At 46.0% G+C, this 26,366-nt stretch overlaps 2 protein-coding genes across 5 annotated transcripts in view; one reads left to right on the top strand and one right to left on the bottom strand.

Moving 5' to 3' along the window:
* Positions 1–12,941, bottom strand: part of TMEM63B (transmembrane protein 63B) — an 87,854-nt gene extending 74,913 nt beyond the window's left edge. For both annotated transcript variants that reach the window (XM_084623026.1, XM_084623027.1), the window contains exon 1: positions 12,743–12,941. The gene's annotated coding sequence lies outside the window, so the exon portion shown is untranslated. The remainder of the gene's footprint in view (positions 1–12,742) is intronic.
* A 69-nt stretch (positions 12,942–13,010) lies between these two features.
* Positions 13,011–25,472, top strand: MRPL14 (mitochondrial ribosomal protein L14). Of its 3 annotated transcripts, none has more exons than XM_084623030.1 (3): positions 13,011–13,143; positions 22,019–22,112; positions 24,936–25,472. In XM_084623030.1, exons 2-3 carry the CDS (start codon positions 22,039–22,041, stop codon positions 25,300–25,302), a joined length of 441 nt encoding a protein of 146 aa, XP_084479156.1. In that variant the 5' UTR covers positions 13,011–13,143; positions 22,019–22,038; the 3' UTR covers positions 25,303–25,472. The 3 variants fall into 3 exon arrangements, with proteins under 3 accessions (XP_084479156.1, XP_084479155.1, XP_084479154.1); XM_084623029.1 differs by lacking the exon at positions 13,011–13,143 and adding an exon at positions 17,997–18,075; XM_084623028.1 differs by lacking the exon at positions 13,011–13,143 and adding an exon at positions 18,779–18,893.
* Positions 25,473–26,366: the final 894 nt, after the last annotated feature.

Genomic DNA, 26,366 nt, shown 5'->3' with positions numbered 1-26,366 from the left:
TAATTTGTTATCACTGTGCTTGGAGAGATCCACATTGCTATTTCATAAGACGCTCCCTTTGGACACACTCACTCTACCCCTGACAATTACGTCTGATACCTCCTGGCAAACTGATCTTCCAAAAAGGACACAAGAACGATCTTTGCAGTTATTGCCCAAACGTCAAAGTTCTATTCCCACTAAAATAATGGAACAAAGATTCAAAGGAAAGAAAGAAACAATTAACCACTGGGGGAAAGTGTGTGTGTGGGGGGGCGGGATTTCAGAAGTATAAATACATACCCAACTCCTACTGACTTTCAAAACAGAAGTCAAGAGCCGAACTGGACTTCGTAAATCCCCTCCCTTCCCACAGAAGATAATGAAACATGCCTCGATACTACAGCACACCATGAGCAACAAGCAGCATGGATTTATCAATGATAGATCTTGCCAGACAAACGGGATCACGTTTTATTTTGAATAGTATTAAAGTGTTCGTGGACAAAGGGAAAGTTGTACCTGTAATATAGATGGAGTTTAGTAGAGCATTTGTGGCAGTGTTTCAACAGCTCTCACTCTCAATATTAATTCAAACAGGCTTGAGTAGGAAATCTGTTGCGTACACTAGAAACTGGACCCTAAACAAAGGGGAGCTTTAAATGACGAGATACTGAATTGAGGAGTGTGGTCTAGCGGGGGTTGCAGGAATCCGCGGTAAATTTGGTTTCATCTGACTTCACCAGTGATCTAGAAGACTAGCTTGGTGTGTGTTGGGAAGGTGGTACGTGCAGTACTGGGATCTGTGTTGACTGCTCTCCATGGCATCTGGGAGATGGGCACACTACAGAAACCTAGAGAGATGGAATGTAGATGGGCAGGGCTGCATACATGGCGAGGTATGGAGAAGCGGTGTGTGTAAAAGAGGGAACGTTGCAGAACAATTCTGGATGGACAGACAGCAGAGCTGACTCGATTGAAGGAGCCACCATGCCTGTATCTCCCATCTGATGACTCACCAGTAGCAACAGGCAAGGGAATTTGGCTGAGAGGGAAGCAGACAGTGAGGCAGCTGCCTCAGGAAGAGCAGAGGGACTCTTGCTGGAGCTGGAGGGACTTCCTGACCAATAGCTCTTCCCCCTCCTCTCGCTGCCTGTTGCTGTGAGAACAAGGAAGTTCAATGGCTACCAGAGAGGGGAATTAGAGGACATGCTCCCTCCGCCTGCTAGCCTAGGAGCTCAGTCATGTGCCCCAGTACATTTGGCCCAGTGGGGAGGTGTCCAGCAGATGACAGAAACTGGGCTACATTCTGGGTGGTGGGGTGCCACTTCCTGTGCAGGACCAAGCAGCCCTGATTCAGAATGGGGCTCAGCATGGGGAAGCAAACCCACCCCCCAGCCTTTGCTCCCGCAGGCTTCATTGTCTTATACGCACGCATAAAGCTGTTAGGTGTATAGAAAGGAATGTAACTCAGTCCTGGCCCTTTGGCACGTGAGTCTTACCTGCTTACTCCCCTTTGACTCAGGGGCAATGTGTTAATTACATGTCAGTAAGTGGGTCTTAGGGCTTGTCACTTGTTTCGCTTAAGGGGTGAATTTACACCAATATTGTTTAAACAGTGCAATCCCCTGTGTGAACACGCTCATTTTAGTTTGAGAAGGGCTTTTGGGGACTAAGCAAACTCTGAATAAACCACTCTTACTAAGAAATAAGAATGTCCACACAGGGGATTGCACCAGTTTAACCAAACCAATGCAAGTCTGTGTGTAACTGAGGCCATAGTCTTAGGGAGTCCAAAAGATCCTCAACAAGCATAAGTTACACATGGGGCGAGGGGTGTGTGTGTCTGGGGCGGATGTTAGTTACACAAACTTCAGCGCACCTTTGAATCTCCATAGTCCAACAGCTTTGCATGGAAGGAGACAATGAGTCTCAGATAAATGGATGCCCAGATACTGTGGACAGAGTCAGAGTCAGCAGAGCCCTTTGGGATCTGAAAATACCTGCACCTTTGGTGAAATAGCCTGAGACGAAAGCAGGAGGATTTCCAAAGTCAGATGTTGTAACATTTCAGTGGGAGTTTCCATCAGGTTCTAGCCCCAGCCAATCAATACAATTCCTTGGTGACTATTTCACACTGCAATAAACATTGGCCTGTTGCCACCTGAGTTTCCCCTCTGCAAGGGAGTCCTGTGATGAGCCGAGAGTTCCCATTTTGCTCACTGACTTTGAGAGGCTGCTGCGGTGATTCAAGGACAGTGACTGCTAAAGAGCCCTATTTAATTAACAAATTCAGGATGGACCAGCACATGACCCTCTCCTCTGTTGGCACTGGAGTTTTCAAACTTCACCCAACCTGGAGCTGCAGCAGGAGATGAGCAAATTGGAGCTGCCTTCCTTCTCAACACATAGTTGGTCATCAGAGACTAGAGTGCAGCATGCAATGCTCTCTCTCGATCCAAGCAGCCTGGCTGTATTGCATGCTGGGACACATGGTCTTCAGAGATCACATCTCAGACAGGCCACCATGTGCCACATTGCTTGTGAGTCACAGTCCACCCTCTGCTGGCACAGCCAGCAAACCTGCAACTGGGACGGCAGGTGAACGCAGCTATTCACAGATCCCTTGCAATCATGGTGGGGCTGCTTTGTTCAGCACGAGTCAGAACCGTGGCTGATAAAGAGTCTGTAAGTTCCCAGCTCCTCCACCTCCAATAAAAGATCCCTAGAGATCCTCACTTCTGCAGACTCCTTTCAGGGAAGAGGAGGGGTTCACACATCACAGAGAATCAGAGGAATCAAGGGGGAAAAGAAGAGGCTGAAACACAACAAACAGAGCACATCCAATACGAGAGCATGTGGGGCTAGCCTGCGGAGGGTGGTTGTTTCAGGGAGAGGTCAGATCAGTAGCACTGAGCTTGAACAGACAGAGAACATGAATCTCGCTATCCAAGGGCTCAATGCAGGAGCAGAGAGGTCCACACAGGTCACTTCTCTAGGAGGAGAACAGAGGGGAGGACAGCATGAAGAAGAGACTTGATGGAGATCATTGTATTGAATGATCACAGAGCAGCTGCTCTGGTACCTGGAGCTTTCAGAAATAAATAGTGGCTGTTCTCTGGTGCTGACGCAACAAGACTTTGGGATCATGGCCATGCACAGTGCCTGAGGAAGAGCATCCCCTTCCCCTAAAGTATTAACACTCACAAGTGAGGGTCCTCTAAACTCATTCATACATTAGAAAGACGTTGGTGGGGGGAGAAGGGGGAGGAGGAAGGCAGGGTTATCTCTGCGTATCTGGGGAAGGGCAGGAATAAATCTTCAAGCACCGCTGCTAGGTTTGTGTGAGGCTGTATGATGGGGTGCATGTGAAGAGGAATTAACATGGTACGTTACAGGATGGAGAACAAAATTCTGCACTTTACACTGTGGGTCATGGATTCCCTGCTGCTAATTTGCATTGAAACAAGTAGCGGATGCCCAGACTAACTCTGGGACAAGAGCAAGTTGAAAGGGGGGCAGGACTGTGGCTGGGGGGTATGGGCTCTGGGGTGGGGCCAGGGCTGAGGGGTTTGGGGTGCAGGAGGGGGCTCAGGGCTGAGGCAGGGTGCGGGATCCCAGCGGTGCTTACCGCAGTTCCCAGGAAGCGGTCATCAGGTCCCTGCGGCACCTGGTGCATGGGCAGCCAGGGAGGCGCCGCATGCTGCCCTCATGCCCGCAGGTGCTGCCTCCGCAGCTCCCATTGGTCGCGCACCATAACCAATGGGAGCAGCGGAGCTGGCACTCGGGACAGGGGCAGCATGTGGAGCTTCCCTGGCCGCCCATGTGCCTAGGTGCTGCAGGGACCTGATGGCTGCTTCTGGGAGCTGCGTGAAGCCGGGGCAGGCAGGGAGCCTGCCTTAGCCTGGGGCCCCCGCCGTGCTGTTTACTGGACTTTTAACAGCCCAGCCAGAGCCACCAGGGTCCCTTTTTGACTGGCCGTTCTGGTCGAAAACAGAACCCCTGGCAACCCTAAGCTTAATTGACTCAGTCACTCCCGTTCTTTAGAGGGGAAAAGGATGCTTCCATGGGGCAAAGTTAGCACCTTGTCCCCTGGTAAAGCTCTCTATACTGCATTCGCACTTCTACTCACACTCAGCGCTGCGCTGCAGGGAAGTTTCAGGTCTCCTTCCTGCAAGTGTGCACAAGCCTGAAAGGGAAAGCTTTTCTTGAAGATGCACCATCAGCCAGTCCAGTTCCCTGAGCTGCAGTATCTCCTTTGTCTCAGATCAGAGCTCTCCGAGGTGGGGACAGGTGGGCCCATTCAGCCGTTGCACTGGAATGCATTTCTCCTGCTGCCCATCCCATCCACAAGCCTTTCAGACACCGCAGAAGGCAGGAGATTCAGCTCTGCACTGTCCAGACCTGCTGAGTTTCACGTGGCATCTCACAGAAAGTGCAGTGGCACCATTAAGAATTGCAACCTTCCCCCTTCCGCCCTCCGAGTCCATTATGCACAATCTGGGACTCTGCAGAGCCCGTTCAGGGGGTAGAAATCCTGTCCTTTCACTTCCAGCTTTCCACAGGCCTTCAGTTTCCTTCCTGTGGTCAGCAAGTCATGTGAAAAATACAGAGCAGAAAATATGCATCAAGAATTGGATCCTATTTGTGCTTTTCTCTCCTTGCCCTGGCTATGCCAGTCAGCAGATCACAGGAGTGGGCCGAGGGCAAGAAGACCTCCTGCATTGCACGCATTGGGAGCACCAGCCTCCTGCCTCCTCCTAGGCGCCCTCAGAAATTCCAGCTGCCATCTGTTCTAACAGCGTCCTGTGAACAGCCTCACCGAAATCTAGATCAGAAACTGGCTGGTTTTGGGATTTTCCATCATTTAGTTCCCCACTCCTGATCAGAGTTTCCAGTTCCCTTTTCCCAGTTAGAAGCTCAACACTGGAGTTTGCTTCCTTAGCAAAGCTCTTTGGGGCAGACACTGCCTGGATTTGTATGCACCATGCAGTGCTAAGCAAACTGGTGGTAACAAGGAAATAACAAACCATCCTTCACAAAATGGGCTTGGCTGCACACCAGTTTGTTATAGGGTCTGCTTGTGAGCGCAGAGCCAAGCAGGATCGTTTGGGACAACTGGACAAGGGGGCACGGCGGCGTTCACTGCTGTCAAGACAGCACAGGGAACCAGGGCTGTATTTGCTGGGGCTTGTTACCATAGGGACAGAGATGCAGGCTGGCATGGTTGGCACACATTTTAAAATAAAACATCCAAGCTCTTCGGCTGAAACAAGAACAAAGTTACACGGGCCCAGGCGGAAAAGTAGGGCAGATTCTGGCCTCTGGCCAGCCTGTTTATTATTTGTCTAATGCCATGTTGCCCGAGGCACTTCACAGGCAGGAATATGCAAGGCCTTGAAGGGTTAGCAATCAAATGACACAGCTTCCAGATGAGTTAGGGGAAAGGGCTGCAGCAGGATCCCAGGGAGCGACTCTTCCTGCTTAAAGGGGTAGTGCCAAGGACTTATGTTTAGATTTGCTCTCATCTGTTTTGTTCCCATGTTTTGGAAGGCAGCTTTACAGTGGATAGGCTTTGACAACACATTTGGTTAAAGGCCACAGATGCAGTTCAGGGGGTTGTGTTCTCCCAGGACTGCCAACCAGAAAAAGCTGGGGGCAGATTTACCCCAAACTCCAGTAAGCCATGGTGTGGGAGGGGAGGCATCAGATTCCAGAGCTCACAGATCCTTTGATATGCAAACTGGCTTTTGGAGCCACAATCACTGCTTGCCTGCAATTAACTCAGTGGGGGGAAGGGACTCCCAAACAGAGGCTGGTAACTAAACAGGGGTTGGTAATTAAACAGAAGCCCCAGGGCCAGACATGGTTACATCCAACAGAGCAGATCCCAGTGGTCTTAGCTTTAACGTGGAGGTGCCTCCTGCAGAGACTAAGGGATCTACAGAGCTCATGGGGCTCAGGCTGTGGGGCTTTAAAACTGCTCTAATAAATTGGTTAGTCTCTAAGGTGCCACAATACTCCTTTTCTTTTTGCGAATACAGACTAACACGGCTGTTACTCTAAAACTGCAGTGTAGATTGTTTGGGCTCAGGCTGGACTCTGGGATCCTCCCCACTTGCAGGGTTCCAGAGACCAGGCTCCAGCCCCAAGCCTCAATGTCCACACTGACATTTTACAGCCCCGGAGCCCCATGAGCCCAAGTCAGCGGACAAGGGCCAGCTGCAGGTGTTAATTTCCTTGCAGCGTAGACATACCATATGGGCCCCAGCATGCAAGGTGCCATCCGGGCTGTTTGGATGAAGACCGAGCACTGCATGCTGTGATGTGCACTCTTCCCAGGCTGCATCTCAGCAAAGGTGAGGGTAGCACTATGGTCTGTGGGAGAATTCCATGAGGCTACCTGCAGCCAGAGGCACTTCAGCCTGGCTCCATGAAAGCATAATTAGCACTGGAGAAAACTCAGTGCTGCCAATGTTAGGGCTTAATCACAAATCTCATGATATTTGGTGTTTTTCTTAAAGCCCCAGCTCCTGGAGGCAAGTGTTAAGCGGGGAATCTCAGCTCCCTCTTTTTGTAAAAGTCTTCTAGTCTCATGGCTGCAGAGAAAAGCTGGGAAACGTAAACTGAGGGCCCCATGAAGGCTCAGAATCCAACATTTTTTTAAAATCCCATGATTTTTGTATCTGATTCATGATTTTTAGATGTTTGAAGTTGGCAATATTGTGTCAAAGGGGAAAGAGGTACCAGCGTGCACAGCCCAGGAGAGATCTCCTGACTACAGCGCTAACAGCCAAAATACTCAGAAAATCCTGTAATCACAGTTCTTTCCAAGGTTACTTACTACAACACAAACAAAATACACAGAGCATTGCGTAACACAATCTACTCACCAGCCCCCACTGGGGTCTCTCCCCTACCCTCTTTGGTGCTTCATTTCCACATAACTCCCACCAGTGCTAACTGGATGGCTAAGGCAAAATAGACTCCCTCCCTCAGTGACAAGAGCATATTCTTCAGGCTAAAAGGTTCTGGAGAGGAAAAGGCATTTTCTAGGTAAGACACGAGCTAATTGCCATCATTAGAAGTAATATCCTTAATGCTTTGCTATTTCTGGTTTGCACTGAGTCCTCCTGGAGTTACTTACTAGCTGAATGCTTGCTCTCTGCACAGATTCTGAAGCGTTAGAGGGATAAAAAGCTATTAAACCCCACCCTGTGACCTGTAGCTAGACTAGATGGGCTTTATCCCTGCAATGTGGTCTCAAAGGTTTTCTCCAGTCATGGGGTGAGGCACCTGCAGAAGTCAGGATACACTGTCCTAAAGGGGACCAGATCTAACACAAACCACTTGGTCACTATGAGCTATTACTGGAAATGGACATTCCTCCCCAACAGCCAATGACCATCCACCCAGATTAAGGTGTGAAATAGACTGCCTCATCAACCAGAACAGGCGGGGAGGGAGGGAAGGGTTCCTGGTACAGCATGTACTGTACATCTAGATCAGTGTTTCCTAGGCACAGACATACATATCAGCGTTGGGCTTCAGGTCTGTGTAACGGGCACTCTAAGCTCCTCTTTCCCCCCCATATATGACCCCAGTACATTCCTCACAACTTGTCCTCCATTCAGTTGGGAGCTCTGTAACCAGCAATGGACTGTGGGCTGCCCACAGTCATATTCCAGATTCTCTGTGTGGCATTTACATCCCCCAGTGGACATGCTTTTAGGAAGAAGCAACATGCAGTGACACTCAGATCTTAGTGGGTCAGAAACCAAATTAGCGATCAACATTACCCATAAGAGCCACGGTAGTGTGAATTTATTGTTTCATTTACTATAACACATATATTCATATTTAAATAGTGTAATGGGAAATATTTCTTATATATTATTCTTACAGCAAAAAGACTGACCAAGTATTATTATTTTAACAACTATAGTTGGTTAATAACATAGTAAAAGTATCCTGTTTGGTTAATAATTAAATCACACCGTGTTTTATTATCATGCTGCAGAGAGCCGCAGGAGACACATTAAAGAGCCACTTGCAGCTCGTGAGCCTCTGTCCGAGTATCACTGGCTTAGTGGTTGGAGCAGGGGACTGAAGGACAGCAGAGAGAGTCCTAGCCCTGGCTCTGTCTTGGTGTACAATGGTGGGCAAGTCCTTTACTCCCCATGCCTTAGTTTCCCCACTTGCAAGACAGGAATAATACTTAACTACCTTTGCAAAGTGCTTCAAGACTCTTGGAGGCTCTAGAAGTGTTGTTATCCTCCCCCTACCCTGCCCCTGTTGTTATCCTACCTCTACATATCTGCCTGACCCCAATCTTGGCTTGTCCCCAGCTGCTGTCAGTTGTCACAATGCTACATGTGGGGAGAGGCAGGTCTCCCAGGTGGCCAGGACCCATTCCACACACAAGCTTTATAGAGCAATATCAACATCTCAAATTGTACTTGAAGTGGAAGAGGAAGCCAATGTCATATTCGGGGAAACTGGTGTAATGTCCCCTCTAGCGAATACAGCCACATTCTGTGCAACCAGTCCTTTCAAGGCCAGCCCCATGCACAGCATAGTAGAACAATCCCATCCACAAAGCCAGAGGCAAGGATAAACAAACTAGGGAATGGATGCTACTATAGATGGAGATATTATAGGTTGATGCATAACTGGTTGGAAAAACGTTCCCAGAGATTAGTTATCAGTGGTTCACAGTCAAGCTGGAAGGGCATATCGGGGGGGGGGGGGGCGGAGTGTCTCACAGGGATCAGTTCTGGATCTGGCTCTGTTCAATATCTTCATCAATGATTTAGATAATGGCATAGAGAGTACATGTATAAAGTCTGGTTTCAGAGTAACAGCCGTGTCTGAGGACGATACCAAGCTGGAAGGGATTTCAAGTGCTTTGGAGGATAGGATTAAAATTCAAAGTGATCTGGACAAACTGAAGAAATGGTCTGAAGCAAATAAGATGAAATTCAATAAGGACAAATGCAAAATACTCCACTTAGGAAGGAACAATCAGTTGCACACATACAAAATGGGAAATGACTGCCTAGGAAGGAGCACTGTGGAAAGGGATCTGGGGGTCATAATGGACCACAAGCTAAATATGAGACAACAGGGTAACATTGTTGCAAAAAAGCAAACATCATTACAGAATGTATTAGCAGCAGTGTTGTAAGCAAGACGTGAGAAGTAATTCTTCCGCTCTACTCCAGTTGAGGCCGTATCGGCACAGAGTAATGTGTCCAGTTCTGGGCACCACATTTCAGGAAAGATGTGGACAAATTGCAAAAAGTCCAGGGAAGAGCAACAAAAATGATGAAACATTGAGAAACATGACCTATGAGGAAACATTGAAAAATTGGGGCTGTTTAGTCTGGAGAAGAGAAGACTGAGAGGGGTAATGATAATTTTCAAGTACATAAAAGGTTGTTACAAGGAGGAGGGAGAGAAATTGTTCTCCTTAACCTCTGAAGCTAGGACAAGAAGAAATGGGCTTAAGTTGCAGCAAAGGCAGTTTAGATTGGACATTAGGAAAAACTTCCTATCTGTCAGGGTTGTTAAGCACTGAAAAATTGCTGAGGGAGGTTGTGGAATCTCTCTCATTAGAGATTTTTAAGAGCAGGTTAGACAATCACCTGTCATGGATGGTCTAGATAATATTTAGTCCTGCCATGAGTGCAAGGAACTGGACTAGATGGTCTCTGAAGGTCCCTTCCAGTCCTACAATTCTATAACTGTGGCGAGTACTCAGAGAGACAGAGATACATGAAAAAAGGGACCCAAAAGCACCCACAGACTGAAAACCTCCCTCAGTGAAGGGGCAAAGCTACTTTCACTATAGCCTCCACACTACTGACACATCAGCATCATCTGTCCTACCAGGGCTGAGCTTCAGCCCACTCACTTTCATTCAAGTCTAGGGTACTGAGACAGCAAGGACACTGCACTGTACAGGTCTTTTGTCTGTCACTAGGAGGAGGTCACCAGCCAATGAGACCAAGCCTGACAGCTGTTCCTTCAAGGGAAGCAGACACCTTGCCCTCCTGCAGGGAAATGTCAACTATCACAACTAACAAATGGTCCAACCCACCTCTTTTTCATTTTACTAGCTGTCAGGGGCATAGATACATCATCACTCCATTAGACAGCATGAAATACTCCTCCTAGTCACAACCGGGTTCGGCCCTCCAAGTGATATGGATCTACATCATGCTAAATGCAAAGGATAAGATGCTATGACCGTCACTTGTGTAATTTATCATTGAGAGGGGGGTCATACGGGATAGCTATAGGCATCAGCTTTTCATCAGGAATATGGTTTTATGTTACAATATTTCTGCAGCTACAAAAGTAAGATTCCACTGATTACATACATACATACATATTTATGCATTCTAACCCCACTAAGTATAGTCCTGAAACTGTAACCCATGGCATGTCATGCAGGTGCAACTGTATCCCAATTTGGATCTGACTGTAAAAAGAGGGCTTTAAATTATAAGCTCTTTGAGGCCAGGGTTACGTTTATTATTTTTCTGTTTAAATGGAGCTAGGGAACTAGTGAATAATACATACTTGACTGTTAGAATCTCCACACAGAAGGGACTGGTACTTAGATAAATGGGAATACCATGCGATTTACATTTTTAAATGCTAATGGCAATAAAATCAAAGAGGCAATTTAAGCCAAAGCTCTAACACTTCTTGTACAGTTCAGCCTGTTAGTGGGATGGAGACACACTGTTGTTAAGAAAGCACTAACTTCAGAACCAATGCCATCGGTATGAAAACTGCCAGCCAATCACATCAAAGTTTCAAGAGCTCTTGGGTGTGTCATTCATGCCCCTCAGAGTCTTCATCAGCTCCCCCTTACCTTTCAAAAAGGCCATACACATGTAAGTTATGTTATAATTCAGCATCAAAAATGTCATTTTAAAAATATTAAGCGATTTTCCAATACAGTGTGGTCAGAAGGGCCATGAGATGTCCCCTAAATACTTTTATTTTATTGCTCACTAAAAATTCAAGTCTTTTAGCATTTTGTTTACAATGTCAAAAGAATAAATTGCATCCAGAATGACAAATCTGAACAAAGCTGGGTTTCAACTCCAAGCCAGTTAATAATACATAATACTGTGCACATATCTGGTACTGTACATGGCTCAACATTAGCTAATTCATCCCTGGGGAGGGGAGGGGAGCAGGGCAACACCATGAGATGATGACCCACATTAGCACACCATGACTTGGAATAAAATTAGACAATGTTACTATCATTAATGGAAGGAGGGAGGTCAAAATGCACAATTCTCAAGTCACAACAAACAGGAATGGCAGCAGCTCAGGATTCACACCCCAGCTCTGCTGGTTGCCTCCTTTGCTTTTAAGACACCTTTTTATTTATAGCAGAGCAGCAGGAGAAAGACACCCTGGAAGAAAGTGAGGAGGAGGAAGAGGAGGTGGTGAAGCATTAGTGAAAGGGGTGGGGAGACAAAGTAAGCAAGTAAATAGCTGAGGTCAGTATGCAGCAGATAAAGGGTTTAGCAGGTGTAATCTAGCTTAAGATAAAATAATTTTCTTGCACCCTTGCTTGGGCTGAGAAGAATAGTTGCCCCATAGAGTCCAAACCAGACAGAGGAAAGCATCTCCAGTGCCTCGGAGTTAGGTCTCTGACAGAGATCCCAGCTGACCCAGCTGTTTGTTAGCTGCACTCACATTGCCTCAGAGCCTTTTCAGTCCAGCCAGGCACCATTAAAAGGATCAGACTGATTGACAGACAATGAGCCACTGGACAGAAGCAAGGAAGCCCTTTAGCTCCCTGAAGAGGCAGGGTGGATTCAACTTTGACTGAGGAGGATGATGGTGGATTTTGCCTCCAGAGCCTGGATCTTCCAGGCCTCTCTCCCAGGAATACTGTTGCAGTTTGAAGGGCTGCTGCAGAGCCATCTACAAAGAAGAGCCGCTCTGGAGTGGGACTGTAGCATGAAGTAACTCCCCTCAACTACACCTTCCTTCAGGGAGAAGGAGACTGCAGCACCATGAACCAACATCACATCACGCTACCCAACCCCACCAAAAGGGGAGAACAATAAAGAAGCACTCAGCCTCCTCTTGCCATCTTGATACACACACACACCCTGTCAGTGAAACCTGGATCAATCCTAACATCCAGCGTCAGTAGCATGAAAATACAACGTTTCCTCCTTGGCGATTTGCTTTTGACATTGGGGGAGAGTCAGGGAACTGCAAGGAGACAGAGCTGGGCCAGGTAAAATAAATAAATAAAAAATTTCGCTACAGAAATGGTGAATGAGTCATTGTGTTTATTGCGATGAGGCTAGCATGTGTCGGCGGGCAGCCCTGGATACCCTGTAACCTAGCCTCTGAGCCCGCTGCCGGGCTCCGCAAAGGACGGGGCGGGGCGGGGGAGAAATCACACAAGAGGCAAACAGGGCATTTGCAGGAGCCACCTCCCTAGCGATCCCGCTTCTATTGTTCCGGAGGCGGGCAGGCAGGCTGAGCGACACGCACCCCCACGGATCTATTGGAAACCGATCCTGGAGCGGGGAAGGAGAGAGCCGTTCCCACGGGCGGGGAGAGGTGCACACACAGAGGGAGACATTCACATTTCCAGGCTGCCTTGGAGACAGGTTCTTGGAGCTGCTGCTGCAAAGGGAAGAAAAGCGAGGGGCGGAGGGAGGGGAAAGGAACGAGCCATTGCAATGCAGCGTCTGCCGGGCTGCTCACTTACCCCAGTGTCAGACACGGACCGGCTCCCCACTCCTTCTGCTGGACTCCCCAAGGGCTCCAGCTGGCCCCTCCGAAGCAGGGAGGGCGGCACCGCACCGCACCGCACCGCACTCGCTCACGGGAGGCACCCCGGCCCCACACCAGCTAAACCTCCTGCTCCGGCCTCCGCCCGGCTCAGCTGGAAGAGCGAGGAGGAGACAAGGAGCGAGAGGGCGTGGCCTCTCCCTGCGTAGGAGGAGGTGGCGGCGCTGGTGGGAGGAGCTATTCCGGCGCCGCTCGCCAGTGGCTGATGCGCATGCGCCTCCCTCCCCTCAGCCGAGCGGATCGTTCCTCTGTTTGCTCGCACAGGCCCCCCCTTTTGCGCATGCGCGCTGGGGGATCGAGCCGGGGAGCCTGCGGCCTGTGAGTGATTGGGGGGCGCGGGGCGCCATGCGCGGAGGGCGGGGTAGGGGGAGACCCGGACTCCTGGGTTCCTCGAGTGACCTTGGGCCGGTGCCCGCCCCGGGAGGGGCCCGTTCCCTGCGCCACGCGGGGCAGCCAGAGCCCGCCCGCCCCGGCCGGGACCCCGCCGCGGGCCGCTCTCCGGTGCGGGGCGCTGCCCGGCCGCGTGTGGCCTGGGGCGGGCCATGGCCCGCTGCTGCTGCCGTCACCCCGGGCGGCTGCCGGCGTGGTGCACAGCAGGGGGCTGGGAGGGGGAGACGGGTCTCGACATATGTCCTAAAACCTTCCTCATTCCCCAGCCGAGGCCACCCCCGAGTCTTGCTGCATCTTCCTCTGCCCACCGCCCTGTGCACCCTCGTTTCCTGTAGGTGCAGCGTCGCTGTAGATCGGGGTAGTCGGTTTTTTTTTTTGTCCTTGTCCAAATTTCCAGACTCCAGGGAAAAGGAGAACGATAAAAAAAAAGTCAATGACAAGAGTGTTCAAAAGCGTCCGGTGGTCTGGATTTGGCCAGCGGTCCACCTATTGACTGTCCCTGCATGGTCTTCTAGCCTGTCCCCTGTAAGCACAAAGTCTCTGTTTTCCTTTCCTGTCTCAAGTATACATTCACAAAAGGAAACTGTACTAAACTCTGCAGCCTCTCTAAAAAGAAAAGGAGTACTAGTGGCACCTTAGAGACTAACCAATTTATTTGAGCATAAGCTTTCCTGAGCTACAGCTCACTTCATTGGATGCATGCTCACGAAAGCTCATGCTCAAATAAATTGGTTAGTCTCTAAGGTGCCACTAGTACTCCTTTTCTTTTTGCGAATACAGACTAACACAGCTGCTACTTTGAAACCTGCAGCCTCTCTGTTACACCTGTCATGGCCTGCCCTTGTAACCTTTCTGGAGCTCAAGGGACACTTAACTCAGGTTTAGATAGGGCTTGGTGAGGCCATCCTGGTTATTCTTTTGTATTATACTAGTGCCTCCAGTCCCCAACCAAAACTGGGGGCCATTATTTTAGTACTGTACAGACATAATAATAGCCAATCCCTGCCTCAATGAGCTTACAGCATAACTAGAAAAGTCAGCCAATGGGTATGTCTAGGCTAGACCCTTTCAGTAGTCTAGCTCGGATACACCACATGTGTATTACAACTTACAAAATTTGTTCTTGAGAACATAAGAATGGCCATACTGGGTCAGACCAATGGTCCATCTGGCCCAGTGAAGTGAGCTGTAGCTCACGAAAGCTCATGCTCAAATAAATTGGTTAGTCTCTAAGGTGCCACAAGTACTCCTTTTCTTTTTGTCTTCTGACAGTGGCCAGTGCCAAATGTTTTGGAGGGAATGAACAGAAGAGGGAATCATCAAGTAATCCATCCCTGGTCTCCCATTCCCAGCCTCTGGCAAACAAAGGCTAGGGACTTTACTCTAGGATCAACAAAGGGCAATGTTTCTCAACCGATGCGACCTTTGGGAAAGTTGTTGAAAATGTTATTGCAGTCTAATACAAAGAAAATCTTGCTCCCTCATTCCTGGCACACCTTTCAGGGTCCAGTATACCTCCCTCCCCAAATATTATTTATGTTTAGTCTTCTTAGTATCAATGCATTTTTACTCTTACAGTAAATGAATAGGAGTTCTAAACACCCCCCCCCCCCCGGATCTAGACCATCCCTGACAGGTGTTTGTTTAAACTGCTCTTAAAAATTGACAATGATGGAGGTTCCACAACCTCCCTAGACAATTTATTTCTTTGCTTAACCACTCTCACAGGAAGTTCTTCCTAATGTGCAACCTAAACCTCCCGAAGCCCATTGCTTCTTGTCTTAGCCTCACAAGTTAAGGAGAACATTTTTTTCTTCCTCCTCCTTGTAACAACCTTTGGGATATGCAGAGTTAATTAGGTTGAGAAACTTCTGTGCCTAAACTCTGTACAGTTTTCTTTTTTACTTCAACATTATCTTAATAAAATTATTAAATCCGTTCTGGTTAGCTTAACCTGGGTGTGAGCAGCCACAGTGCAAAGCCATACCCAAGTTACTGTGCCCTCCCTAGAGCTGCACTCATCTGGGTGTATCACTAGGACTTCTGGGGCCATGCCACATGGTTCTTTGTGCTGTAGTATGCTGAGCCTGTCCGATTCCATCCCAGTGAATTGTGGAAGAATTTTTCTGCCCTTTGGAGGGAATTATGAGAAGGCATCAGAGGACTATCAGTGCTCAAATGATTTAGTCCTCCCTGCACTGTGTGTGATCTATCAGCCTGAATGAAGATGGAACCCAAATTCTTATTCATACCTCCAGCTGTGCCAGCTAGCCTGTGTTGAAAGCACCACCAAACTTTGGGAGACAGGATTCTGTATGTTGATAGGAGGGGATTGGGGCAGCACCCATGTAAATGCCTGGGCCAACTGCAGTGAAGACATACCCGCAGGCAGTTAATGCAAGGTGGTAAATGTCTGGTGAAGACAAGCACAAAGAAGCTAAGGTGAAATGGACGAAGACAGTTTTACATCAAGATAGCTATTTCTCAGTAAAATCCCAGTGGAGACAAAGCACAGATAACGTTTACCTTGATAGGTTTCAGAGTAACAGCCGTGTTAGTCTGTATTCACAAAAAAAAAAAAGGAAATCTGCATCCAATGAAGTGAGCTGTAGCTCACGAAAGCTTATGCTCAAATAAATTGGTTAGTCTCTAAGGTGCCACAAGTACTCCCTTTTTTTTTTGCATTTACCTTGATGTAGCCAGTAGAGGTCAGCCCTATACCCCGACCTGGGATTGGCCTCAACTAGCTACCTTAGGGTAAAAACTAGGTTGGTCTGCACCAAGATTTTACATTGAGACAGCTGACTCAGTTAGCTATCTCAGGGTAAACAACCTCCACCCCCTTTTGCTATGAAGACAGCCATGGTTGGATAACAGGTCAGTGGTAGAACTGGGAATAGACCCAGTCTTCTGACTTCCTGTTTGTCCTGTCCACTAGATCTCACTAATCTTTAAAAGAGATAAGTTTGTTTTGAGATTTGAGGTGTATATATGTGCATGTGCACACTCTGTGGGGACTAGAAAGCAAAATCCAGTTATGCAGGTTAATGTTTGGATTAGTTTGCACTCCCAAAAGATTTTAGTGGGAATTTTACTATGAAAAGGTTTTCAGGCATCTATAGCACTAAAAAGAAAGGCCTGAATTTCAATTTGGAACACTTCAGTGTCTTTATTTTTTTCTCTGGTTAATTATGATCCTGAGAACCAATTCCAAATTCTTGTGATTCTCTTGGAAACTATGCAAAAGTAGAATTGTTCCTTCTTAAAACACAGGTATAATGAGTTTCTGTTATTGCCTTGAACCAATAAATACTCTGGTTAGTAACCAGTCCTATTAATAAAACTTGAATTTTAGAAGAATTAAGTCCCTCTGTGTGAGTTTTGGCCTCTATAGTGTGTCATAAATGTAAAACCAATTATGCCTTTGTAATGAATATCTCCTGTGTTTTTAACACACACGAGCTCTTAATCACATCTCTTTCTTTCTGAAGAAAAATCTGAATCGGTTGAGCCCCTGTAGCTCACAGTTGGCTCTTGTAGAGCAGGTTGGCAGACATTCTATAAATAAACCCATACACTGCTGCTGCAGGTTTGGACATTTGCATAGTGCATATCATCTTGAGTTCATTGCCTTCATTTTAATGATGAATGAAGAACTCATTTCAAATCTGTACGTGCTAGTGCCCAGAATTTGACTTTTTTTCAGTCTCAGTTTGAAAGAATGGTCAGGCTAGACCCTGCTAAACTGACTATTAAGATAATATTGCTACAGTTAAGAGTGAGAAAGATGTTTTCCCCTGTTGTGTTTTGTGAATTTAACAGCAATTTTGTATTTAGTTGGTTTCAGTGTTTGCCCTTTCACCTAGTAACAGGGGACAGGAAAAAAAGTTATAAATAGGAAAATGTGACTGTGAAACTACAAACATTCCCAGGGGACTTGGAAGCAGGTGGTTAACTCATTTTTAAAACTGACTAGATTTCAAGTTAATTGTGTCCCTTAAAAGTGGATGTTCTGGCCTTTTGTTTTAAAATTTCTTTTAATCCTATAGTGACCTAATGTGCCATTAGTAAACAGTTTTGCAGAGTGCATTTCCAATTTGTCTCTGGGTGCTTTTATTACTTGAATTGAGCTATAGAAATGTATGTAGTAATCATGGTGACTGTCTATACAAAGTACCCCTGGAATGGGCATTAAGGTTTTATCACCCAAAATGGAGTTGACAGGGGAGATGGTCTTGCAAAATGTTGCTAAAGTGTGTGTGGGGGGGAAGCCACCTTTCCTATTGGCAGACTCACAAATAAAATAAAGAGAATTTGAAGACTCAAGTCTTGTTTCCCATGTGGTTTGAGTCCTGAAGAAGGTACTCAGCAACTTGTGGATTGTTTGGCTCCCTTTGGGAGTAAACACGCATGGTCACTGCTATTATTTTAGTGGTAAGATGTCCTCAGATCATACTAGTTAATGAGGCAGCCCGTGTGTGTTAGATAAAATATTCTGGGTTGGCTACTTTCTGTTCGGTGGAGTGGAATATTCCAGAACTGCAGTGTATTTGCTTCTGTTGGAAAACACTTACATTTGCAAGATTAATAAAACACATCTTTATTGCCTAGTGGAGAGGTGGTAAGGTAAGCTGGGAGTTTTAATACGACACTTGAAAATGGTACAGTGCATAAATAACCTTCAGTGGTTTGTGACCAATGAACGGTTCCTCTTCCTGTGCAGTGTTTGAGCTTTGTGTAAGTCCGCTGAAGGCCTGTTGAAGTGGGGAGAATGCTGCAATACACTTGAGAATGGAATGTTTACTGCAGTGGGTTATTGCACATTCAGACTTAATCAGGAGACTAGGAATTATCACTTTGGTGAGCTAATATTTGATTAACTTTTTTTTTTCCCCTAAAACTTATTCCGAAAAAAAATTGGTCAGATTGGGGGAAGATGGGTAAAAGAGCTTCAAGGTCTTGGATTTACAGAGTTGGACCCTCTCAATATGAAATAAAAGTAATTGCTAGAGTTTAGCTGCAGCCATGTGACCTAAATTAGGACAGATTTAACGTGTAGTCATCGTTTAAGTGCTCTAGATATGTTACTGTGTTGCAGTGCCGTGATCATTTCTGTGACAAGAAGCACCTCTTGTCATATAAACTCTATACTGCATGAAATTGGCTTTTGGATTGGTGGCTATCTCAAGTCTTAGTTTTGGGTAGTGGCCATGACAAAGATGGTACAAATGTTAGTCTACATGAAAACTGGCCTCTTCTGTACTAGCACGAATGAGTCAACAATCAGAAGAATGTTAATATTTAAATATTAAACAGTAATATTCTCTTTCCTTTCTCCAATATTATAAGGCACCCTCATGTGCTGATTGGGCAATCGCAACTACAGATGAGTGGCTCTTGGAAGTGCCCAAAGGAACAATGATTGCATTGTATAAGGCTTGAGAGAAGCTGGGAAGAGCCTCTTACAAATGCACCACAAAGCACCGAAACATGTCCAGAAATGACACTGGAAAGCAAACTTAAGAAGAAAACTAAGTTAATTTGTTGTTCACACATTTGCGGTTACTGCTCTAATAGAATGTGCCAGATGCTGTCGTCTCCTCTCTGGTCCACTTTGAAGATTTGCCAGCATGTGGTAACAGCTCTCTGGAGTGTTGAAGTGTTCTTTGCTGCCACTGGTGGGATGGATTTTAGTGCTTTATAATGACTGTTAAACCAGCATTAAACCAGGCTTTTAATACTTAGCATTCACATACCGCCATACAGACAGTAAAAAATTGATCTGCCCCTTGGAGTTAAGATGGAGACACTAAGGCAGAGAGGATAAATGACTTCTTAAAGGCTACACAGAGTATATTGGAGCTGGGTCTAAACTTGGGAGTGTCTGGCACCCAATACAATAGATCAAAAAACGGCTTACCTGCTGGGCTCTTGCTGCCAGTGGTCTAAATTTTCATTTCCTTGGGAAGTTTGGAAATGCTGATGTTAGTCAAACAAATTGAAGATCTGATTTACTGTTCATACAGTATTAAGTGCAAAGTGTGTTTCACTGCATGAGCTGAATTGTGGGGCTATTTCAGCTCAAAGGGAAAGTTAAGACTAGCAGAATGTGAAGGGGATGAGGGGATGGAAGAGTTTCTCAGCATTGCTATAAAGATGGAATACTGATCACACATAGTTCTTGAACACTGTCCACTTTAACAGAGCAGAAGCTATCTTGTGTCAGTGACTGTAATCTCATTCCACACAGAGGATTTGGGGTTAGAAATATCCAAGGGCTTTTTATGAGCCAGTGAAATGCTCAGTGTTTTCCAGGAGTTCACCACCGATGACAATTTGTGGGAGAAGGGGGGCAACTTGTGCTAGGGCAGGCTAGTGGAGAACTTTAGTCTTCCCAATGTTGAGGGAAAATCCCAGGCTATGATAGGCACCTGAGAAAAGATCTGGACTGCAAGTCACCCTCAGTGTGCATGAGGATAGCACTATCGTCAGCATACTGAAGGTCAGTAATAACAGTCCTGGTGACCTTAGTTTTAGAATGAAGACACCACAGTTGAAGAGCTTGTCGTCCATGCAGTACTCCATCCTAATTCCAGAAGAAAGGTATCGAGTAAGAATCAAGATCACAGCAAGATAGATGAAAAAAGGTTTTGGGCAATAACAGCCCTGCTTAACACCAGTCATGGTAGGAGGACCGAGGAAAAGCTACAAGGACACCCTGGAAGTATATCTTCAGAAGAGAGGCATTGACCCCACAAATTGGGAAGAGCTGGCTGCCAATAGACTGCTATGGCTTGCATCATACAGCAAGCTGCAGCCCGTTTGAAGAGAATCGCCTTGCTCAAGAGGCTGAGAAACGGCAGAGGAGGAAGGAAAGGGTACAGCATCCCGGCCAGCAGTTGTGCTGTCTCCAAGCAACCACCTGCCGTATATATGGAAAAACCTGTAGAGCACTGATTGGACTCCTCAGCCATCTGAAGTCTCATCAATGACTTTTTTCCCCTGGCAGACATCATCCTCGTATGGAAGGATAGCTGTTGCTGACGAATAGCAAATTTAGAGTTTAAGTAGACAGCATGGTACAGGAAAGGGGCAGACAAGCACTGGTATTTCTCATTGATGCCATCTGTTGGAAAGATCCATGGCTTGCCTTAGACACAGGCTCTGGAGGTAGTGAGAGTAACATGTAAACACTCATGTATGTGCTTAGTTTTGCTTCCATTAGTAAAATAAAGCATATATAGGAGTGTTAGCAAAACTGAGGACAAAGTCTGTCTCTTCACTGCCAGGAACGTTGTGTGTGTTTAGGGTGAGGTAACTGAAGCTACCTTGCTGTAAAATCCTAATGGAGTCAAGGCATAGGTAGTCTTAACCTTCATGTTGCTAGGGAAAGTTACTATATCTCCCTGCCATAGTTGAGCTTGCCTAGCTACATAAAAGTAAAAGTACATTTCACAGTGAGATTGCTAATATGTATGAGCGCTCTTGCTATAAAAACACACCTTTTTTGGCAGTGAAGATGGTCACCCTAGGAACAGTGGAGGGGAAATCGGGCAAAATGTTAAGAAATATTGCTAATTTATTCCAGGTTCTGTTCTCTTCCCCCCCTCCCCCCCCCCGGGCGCAGTTTTCTTTTGTTTTTTTCTTTACCACAAAAAATACCGCACTTCCAATGTGGTAAGCCTCTTATTCAAAACCTGCCCACGTGAGGCCACTTGCAGCACAGTTAAGAATACATGCTATATTGTGTGAGTTTCGGTGCAGAAGTGCTGCGGCAGGTTTTTTCAGATGGTCCTTAAAATGTGCCAGTATGTAAAACGTGGCCCCAAGGTTATCAGAATTGGCTAAAAGATAAGTGGCAACTGTATTTTAATGGTTACTTCCGGAAGGAGAGAGGCAGAAGGGAGTGTTGTTGGAAAGAGTTCAGTTAATCTGTATGGTCATAGGTACAAAGAAATAGAAGCACCTAAAATATAGGCCCTGGAGAAAGTCAGGTAATCTAGTTTAGATAACATTTTGGTATCTGATAAATTCCTGCCCAAGTCTTTACAAAAGGCTATAATGAGGTTGGAATGCTGCAAGGAGTTAAGAATAGCAATACTACTCAAAGCTGTGGCTCCAGAAAGAACTTCTTAGATTACAGGAGATTGTTTCCTGTGGGCACCGCAGGCGGGGAAATATTGCCTGAAATAGTATTGGGGTCTAGAAACAAGCTGAGGAATGCCTGCTGCTTGCTAAGATTTGGAACACCACTGATCAGTGGCATTTGGAGCTTCTTCATTGCTTTCATGTTCTGTGGTGACTTGCCTCCTGCAATCCACAAACCCAAAGAATTTATATTGAAACCTGCGTTAAAGGAAACAGAATTTTGTTTGACCGTTTTTTGGAGAGAATTTTAGTAGCTGTTAATGGTCGAATAAAGTCTTACATAGTGACTATGTTCTCGCCATGCATGCCCACAATTCCCAAAATAATGGTTACATGGCTTGCATTAAGAGGGAAAAGGCACTAAAATGGTAAATTTCCCCTGAAGTAGAAAACTGCACTGCAGTCATATTGAACATGCTGCCTATGCTTTACGTCTGAGTTGTACTGACTGTCAGATTCAAACAAGGACTGTTGCTCTGGTTTGTACAATGCTGAGGATGCTGTCAGCACTCAAGTAATGTATGCCCAGCAGTGCAATGTACTATACATCCCAGATGTGTCTTTTGGGGTCCCGCCTATGATTTACCTTTTTTAAAAAACTGAAATCAGCACTATCCAATTTCCAGAATCCATATTTCTCTTGTTTCTCCTGCAGGGCTTGTTACCAGAATCTCAATGGCTTTCTTGAGTAGGCGGCTGGGCTTGCTGTTAACACAAGTAAACAGAGTGGTCGAGCAGCGGCACTTCAGGTACTTTTCAAATACTGCGAGCAGCCTTTAGTGAACGCCTGTTGTTGTTGTTGTTTTTAAACGGACTGATTTTGTAGGTCAAACACAAAAGGTCATGATTCTAATTCTGTAAAAACGGTGTAAGAGAAAAATTGTCATTACAGTCCATAAAAAGCCATTTGTTACTGTTGCCAGCTGAGTGAAATGCAGAAAAGATAACAAAAAGCCCCATGTGGTGAAAAGTCAGTTACATGCTTAGAATTCTTCTAGTGTTAATAGTCTGGTGTTTAGACCAAAAAATAATTTTGAAAATTCTTTTCTTGTATCTTGACAGTGTCCTTTACGTTGTTTTCTTTTAATTTAAAATGCCTGTCCCTGCCTCTAGGCATTTATTGATTAGCTTCACATATGCAATGCATTGACTAACCTTTAGGACCCTGATCCTGCAATATTCTCTGTGAGGGTATGTGGAGCCACCAACACAGGTCTCATTGCAGGATTGATTAGAACCTTAGTTTGCAGGGGGGATTAGTGTTTTAAATTGACTCGCTTATTAGTCATTCACGTCACACCCATCACTGTAGTATCTGGGCTCAGTGTATATGAGGCAAATAAAGACAATTTCCTTATAAAAGGAGCTTCGTTCCTCCCGTCCTTAGTGCCATGGGCTACATTTATATGGACATCCAGAATAAGGACCACTGACTCCCACTTACACTGGGGTAAATGAGAGCAGAATTTGTCCCCAAGACTTTTAAAAGGATTGTGACAAAAAGGTGTTGATGGTAGATAACTGGGAAACTGAGAGGCTCTGGAGCCATGCGGTGCTAACAATATGAGGCTGTACCCATTCTATGGGGACTGTCGTCTTGTTCTGTGTTTGTGCAGCACTGCTCTTTGAAATGCCAATTTCTGTTTAAATCAGTACAAGTGTGTGCTGCACTTGATAAGCCAGGGAGTTTGTGTGTCACTTCTTGTGGAGGCCTGGAGGGGGGCAAAGTTGTGTGCACATACTCTCCATCTTCAAGAGGGAGTGAGGAATCTAGATGTTGTGATTTAGTTACTATACAATTTATACTCTATAAAACTAGAAAGAACCTGAGTGGATAGGCTGGCCTTTCATCCTGAACTTCTTTGAGTGGTCATTGTGTAATTCAGAAACAAACTACTGGGTTGATGTTTACCAGCAATCAGATCAGTATGGGCCTAAGGGGTCTGGTGAAGTGAATTTGAACAGGGCCCTTGTAGTGGTGAGAGACTTTCCTAGATTTTGGCCAGGTGTCTTCTTTGAATGGGGCCAATAAACCATTCAAATTTGATGTTTTAAAAACTAATTTAAAAAAATGTATTTTAAAGTGAGGTTCTACTCTGAAAAGTGAACATGTAAAAATGACCCCTTACTGTACAGATCTGCCCTCCTCTCTCTGAGTGTATTCAGAATCAGATCTGCTGATTTAACAAACACATTTGTACTTCTTTTTATTCTTGTTAGTCCCATGGAGCCAGTATAGCTAAGAGAATCCAGCTCACGCTCTGTTCCTTTTGAATCATGAAGAGAATTTTTGACTAAGTGACACCTGTGCACATTCGCGGAAGGCAGTGGGACTTCACAGGTGTCTCTGAAGGGAGAATTTATTCTGCAGAACCTTTATTACTAATGAGGACATGCAAGAAACAAAGAGCCCAGCTTGATTCTCAGGGCATGGCTAGACTTGCAGATGTAGAGTGCTGGGAGTTAAACCACCCTTCGGAGAGTGCAGCAGGGAAAACGCTGCCCTGTGTTTACAGTGTCAGCTGCAAATGCACTGGTGTGGCCACATTAGCAGCTCTTGCAATGCCACAGAGAGCAGTGCATTGTGGTAGCTATCCCAGTGTGCAAGTGGCTGCAACGTCCTTTTCAAGTGGGGTGGGGTGGAGTGTGACAGGGAGTATGTTGTGTGTATGTGGTGGTGGGGGGGGGGGGAGAGTGGGTTTTTGGGGCTGAGAGCGTGTCAGCATGCTATCTTGTAAATTCAGACAGCAGCAGGCCCCCCTGCCTCTCTCTCACTCTCTGCAAGCAGCATTCCACAGTAATGGTTGCCGTGTCCTGGAGCAGATAAGCATACTGGCTATCAGAAACGGAGCTTGGAAAGGGGATATCCGCATTCTTGCAGCTGATTCCAAAATAATGACCAGAGTGGCCACTTGACTTCAGGAGATTATGGGACGTTTTCCCGGAGGCCAGTCACAGCTCAGTAACGCAACACCTTGTTCACACTGATGCTGGGGCGTTTCAGCCTGGGTTCAGCAAGCTTTATGCTTCTCATGGAGGTGGATTACCAGGAGCGCTCCAGCTGCAGAGTCCAGACGCTCTATGTGCCTTGCCAGTGTGGACACGTCGGGAGTTAGAGCGTCCAGGGCTGCTTTAGTGCGCTCTAACTTGCAAGTGTAGCCAAGTCCTCAGATCCCTGGTGCTGTTTGTGGCACTGACAAAAAACCAAAACAAAATCCTTTCACTTGTAAACTGAACACATTGCATCTGGAGGTTTTAAAGGGTGCAATCAACGGGAGGCTCCACAACATCATGTTTTAAAGTCACATTTCAGAGTAGAGTGGCCCTTTTGACTCCCTGTTCGCATGAATAATTTATTTACATTTAGTAAATTGTATGTGAAACCCAAAGTAGCACCTGACTTTCAAAGAACACTTTGCACGCAGTAGATGTGTCATCAGTATGGTATGTATTTCTCACTGACTCCTTATCACTGGCTTATATAACAGCTTGATTCTGTGCTGAGCTTTGCCCTTGATCCCCAAGGATTGTTTGAGAAGCTCTGTCTAGCATTCTTACTTCTCTTTTGCCAGCATCTCTGGAGCATGCAGTGCGATACAGAAACTGACCCGCGTGCGAGTGGTGGACAACAGTGCCTTGGGGAACACACCGTACCATCGGCCGCCCAAATGCATCCATGTGTATAACAAGACTGGAGTTGGGAAAGTGGGGGATAAAATTCTACTGGCTATCAAAGGAGAAAAGAAAAAGGCTTTAATTGTAGGTCACAGGATGCCTGGCCCTTGCATGATGCCTAGATTTGATTCCAACAATGTGGTGCTCATCGAAGACAATGGAAACCCAACGGGGACTAGAATAAAAACCCCAATACCCTTGATACTGCGGAAGCGCGAAGGAGAGTTCTCTAAAGTGTTGGCCATTGCCCAGCACTTAGTGTGAAGACTAAGAAAGGTCTCAGGCTGTCCTGCGTCATGGACTTTGAAACAGTAAGTGTTCCACATGGTTCCACTTAACCTAGGAGAGGATCCAAGGAGAATTGAGGTTCATCAGGAGACTTGTCTTCTACTCATGAATTAAGATCTACAGCTGAATAAAAGATTTTTAAGACACTGAGTATTTTTTTTTTTAGATTGCTTTGGCAAAACCATCTAAAAGGATGTGATGCAGTTAGAAAATCAAACTGTTTTAGATGAACCCTTCCCTGCCTGTGGTATTAACCTGCCCCAAGATCATTAACACTTAGTATGTTAAAACTCTAACTTGCTTTGCCCGTTTATGCTGGTTTTTTTTACTTTTTTGCATTTTTCAGTTCTGGCGACTTGCCTGTTGAAACTATGATTTGTGATGAGTAACACACAAATAAGTGCAGTTCCTGCCCCCAAGAACTTGCAAGTCTAAATGACCCAGATAAGACACTGGGGGAGACCCAGAGAAAAGTATACGATCGAAATGAAATGTTGGAGTGCTACAGGCATTTGAGTGATGGGCTAGTCTCTGTGGACCTTGCAGAAAAAAGCAGGTCTTCAGGAGGGATTGTAGTGAGGACAGTGTTAGGGGACTGCTCACATTGGTAGTGAGAAGTTGCTCCATGTTTGTGGGCACCCCAGAATAAGGTGAAGAGGTGAGAACTGGAGAGGAAACAAATGGGGACATGAGGCAATGTGATAAGATCTGAGATGCAAGCCAGGACTCAGGTGAGTAGGATCTTGTAGGGAAAGATGAGAAATGTATGTGTGAGCCAGTGGAAGGCTTTGGAAATAACTGGTTTCGTTTTCTGGTTCTCTTCACTAGTTCCTGGGTTCGAGTTGCAAACACCGCTGGGGAAGGCTTATATTCAGTCTGCGTTCAACCTAATATTTTTCATTTTTAAAAAAACACAACACAAAGGTTGGGTTTAAACTAGACCCAGTCTCTTTTAGAAAACTTCCCTTTAAATCCTTTCAAGTTCCTTTTTGCATCTCCACACTTTCTGCTCTCCAGGTCCTCAGCTTTGTGGCGAAAGG

The sequence above is a fragment of the Lepidochelys olivacea genome (genome assembly GCF_965140295.1).
Source record: "Lepidochelys olivacea isolate rLepOli2 genome assembly, chromosome: 3".
Classification (NCBI taxonomy): domain Eukaryota; kingdom Metazoa; phylum Chordata; order Testudines; family Cheloniidae; genus Lepidochelys; species Lepidochelys olivacea.
Note: the sequence above shows the minus strand (reverse complement) of the source record. Positions and strands in the feature narration are given on the sequence as shown.

Coding starts and splice junctions, on each gene's coding strand:
- MRPL14 (XM_084623028.1), top strand. CDS start 18,794: ATGTGCCAGATGCTGTCGTCTCCTCTCTGGTCCACTTTGAAGATTTGC. Junction 18,894..22,018: donor AGTGTTCTTTGCTGCCACTG/GTGGGATGGATT, acceptor TTTCTCCTGCAG/GGCTTGTTACCAGAATCTCA. Junction 22,113..24,935: donor GTCGAGCAGCGGCACTTCAG/GTACTTTTCAAA, acceptor CTCTTTTGCCAG/CATCTCTGGAGCATGCAGTG.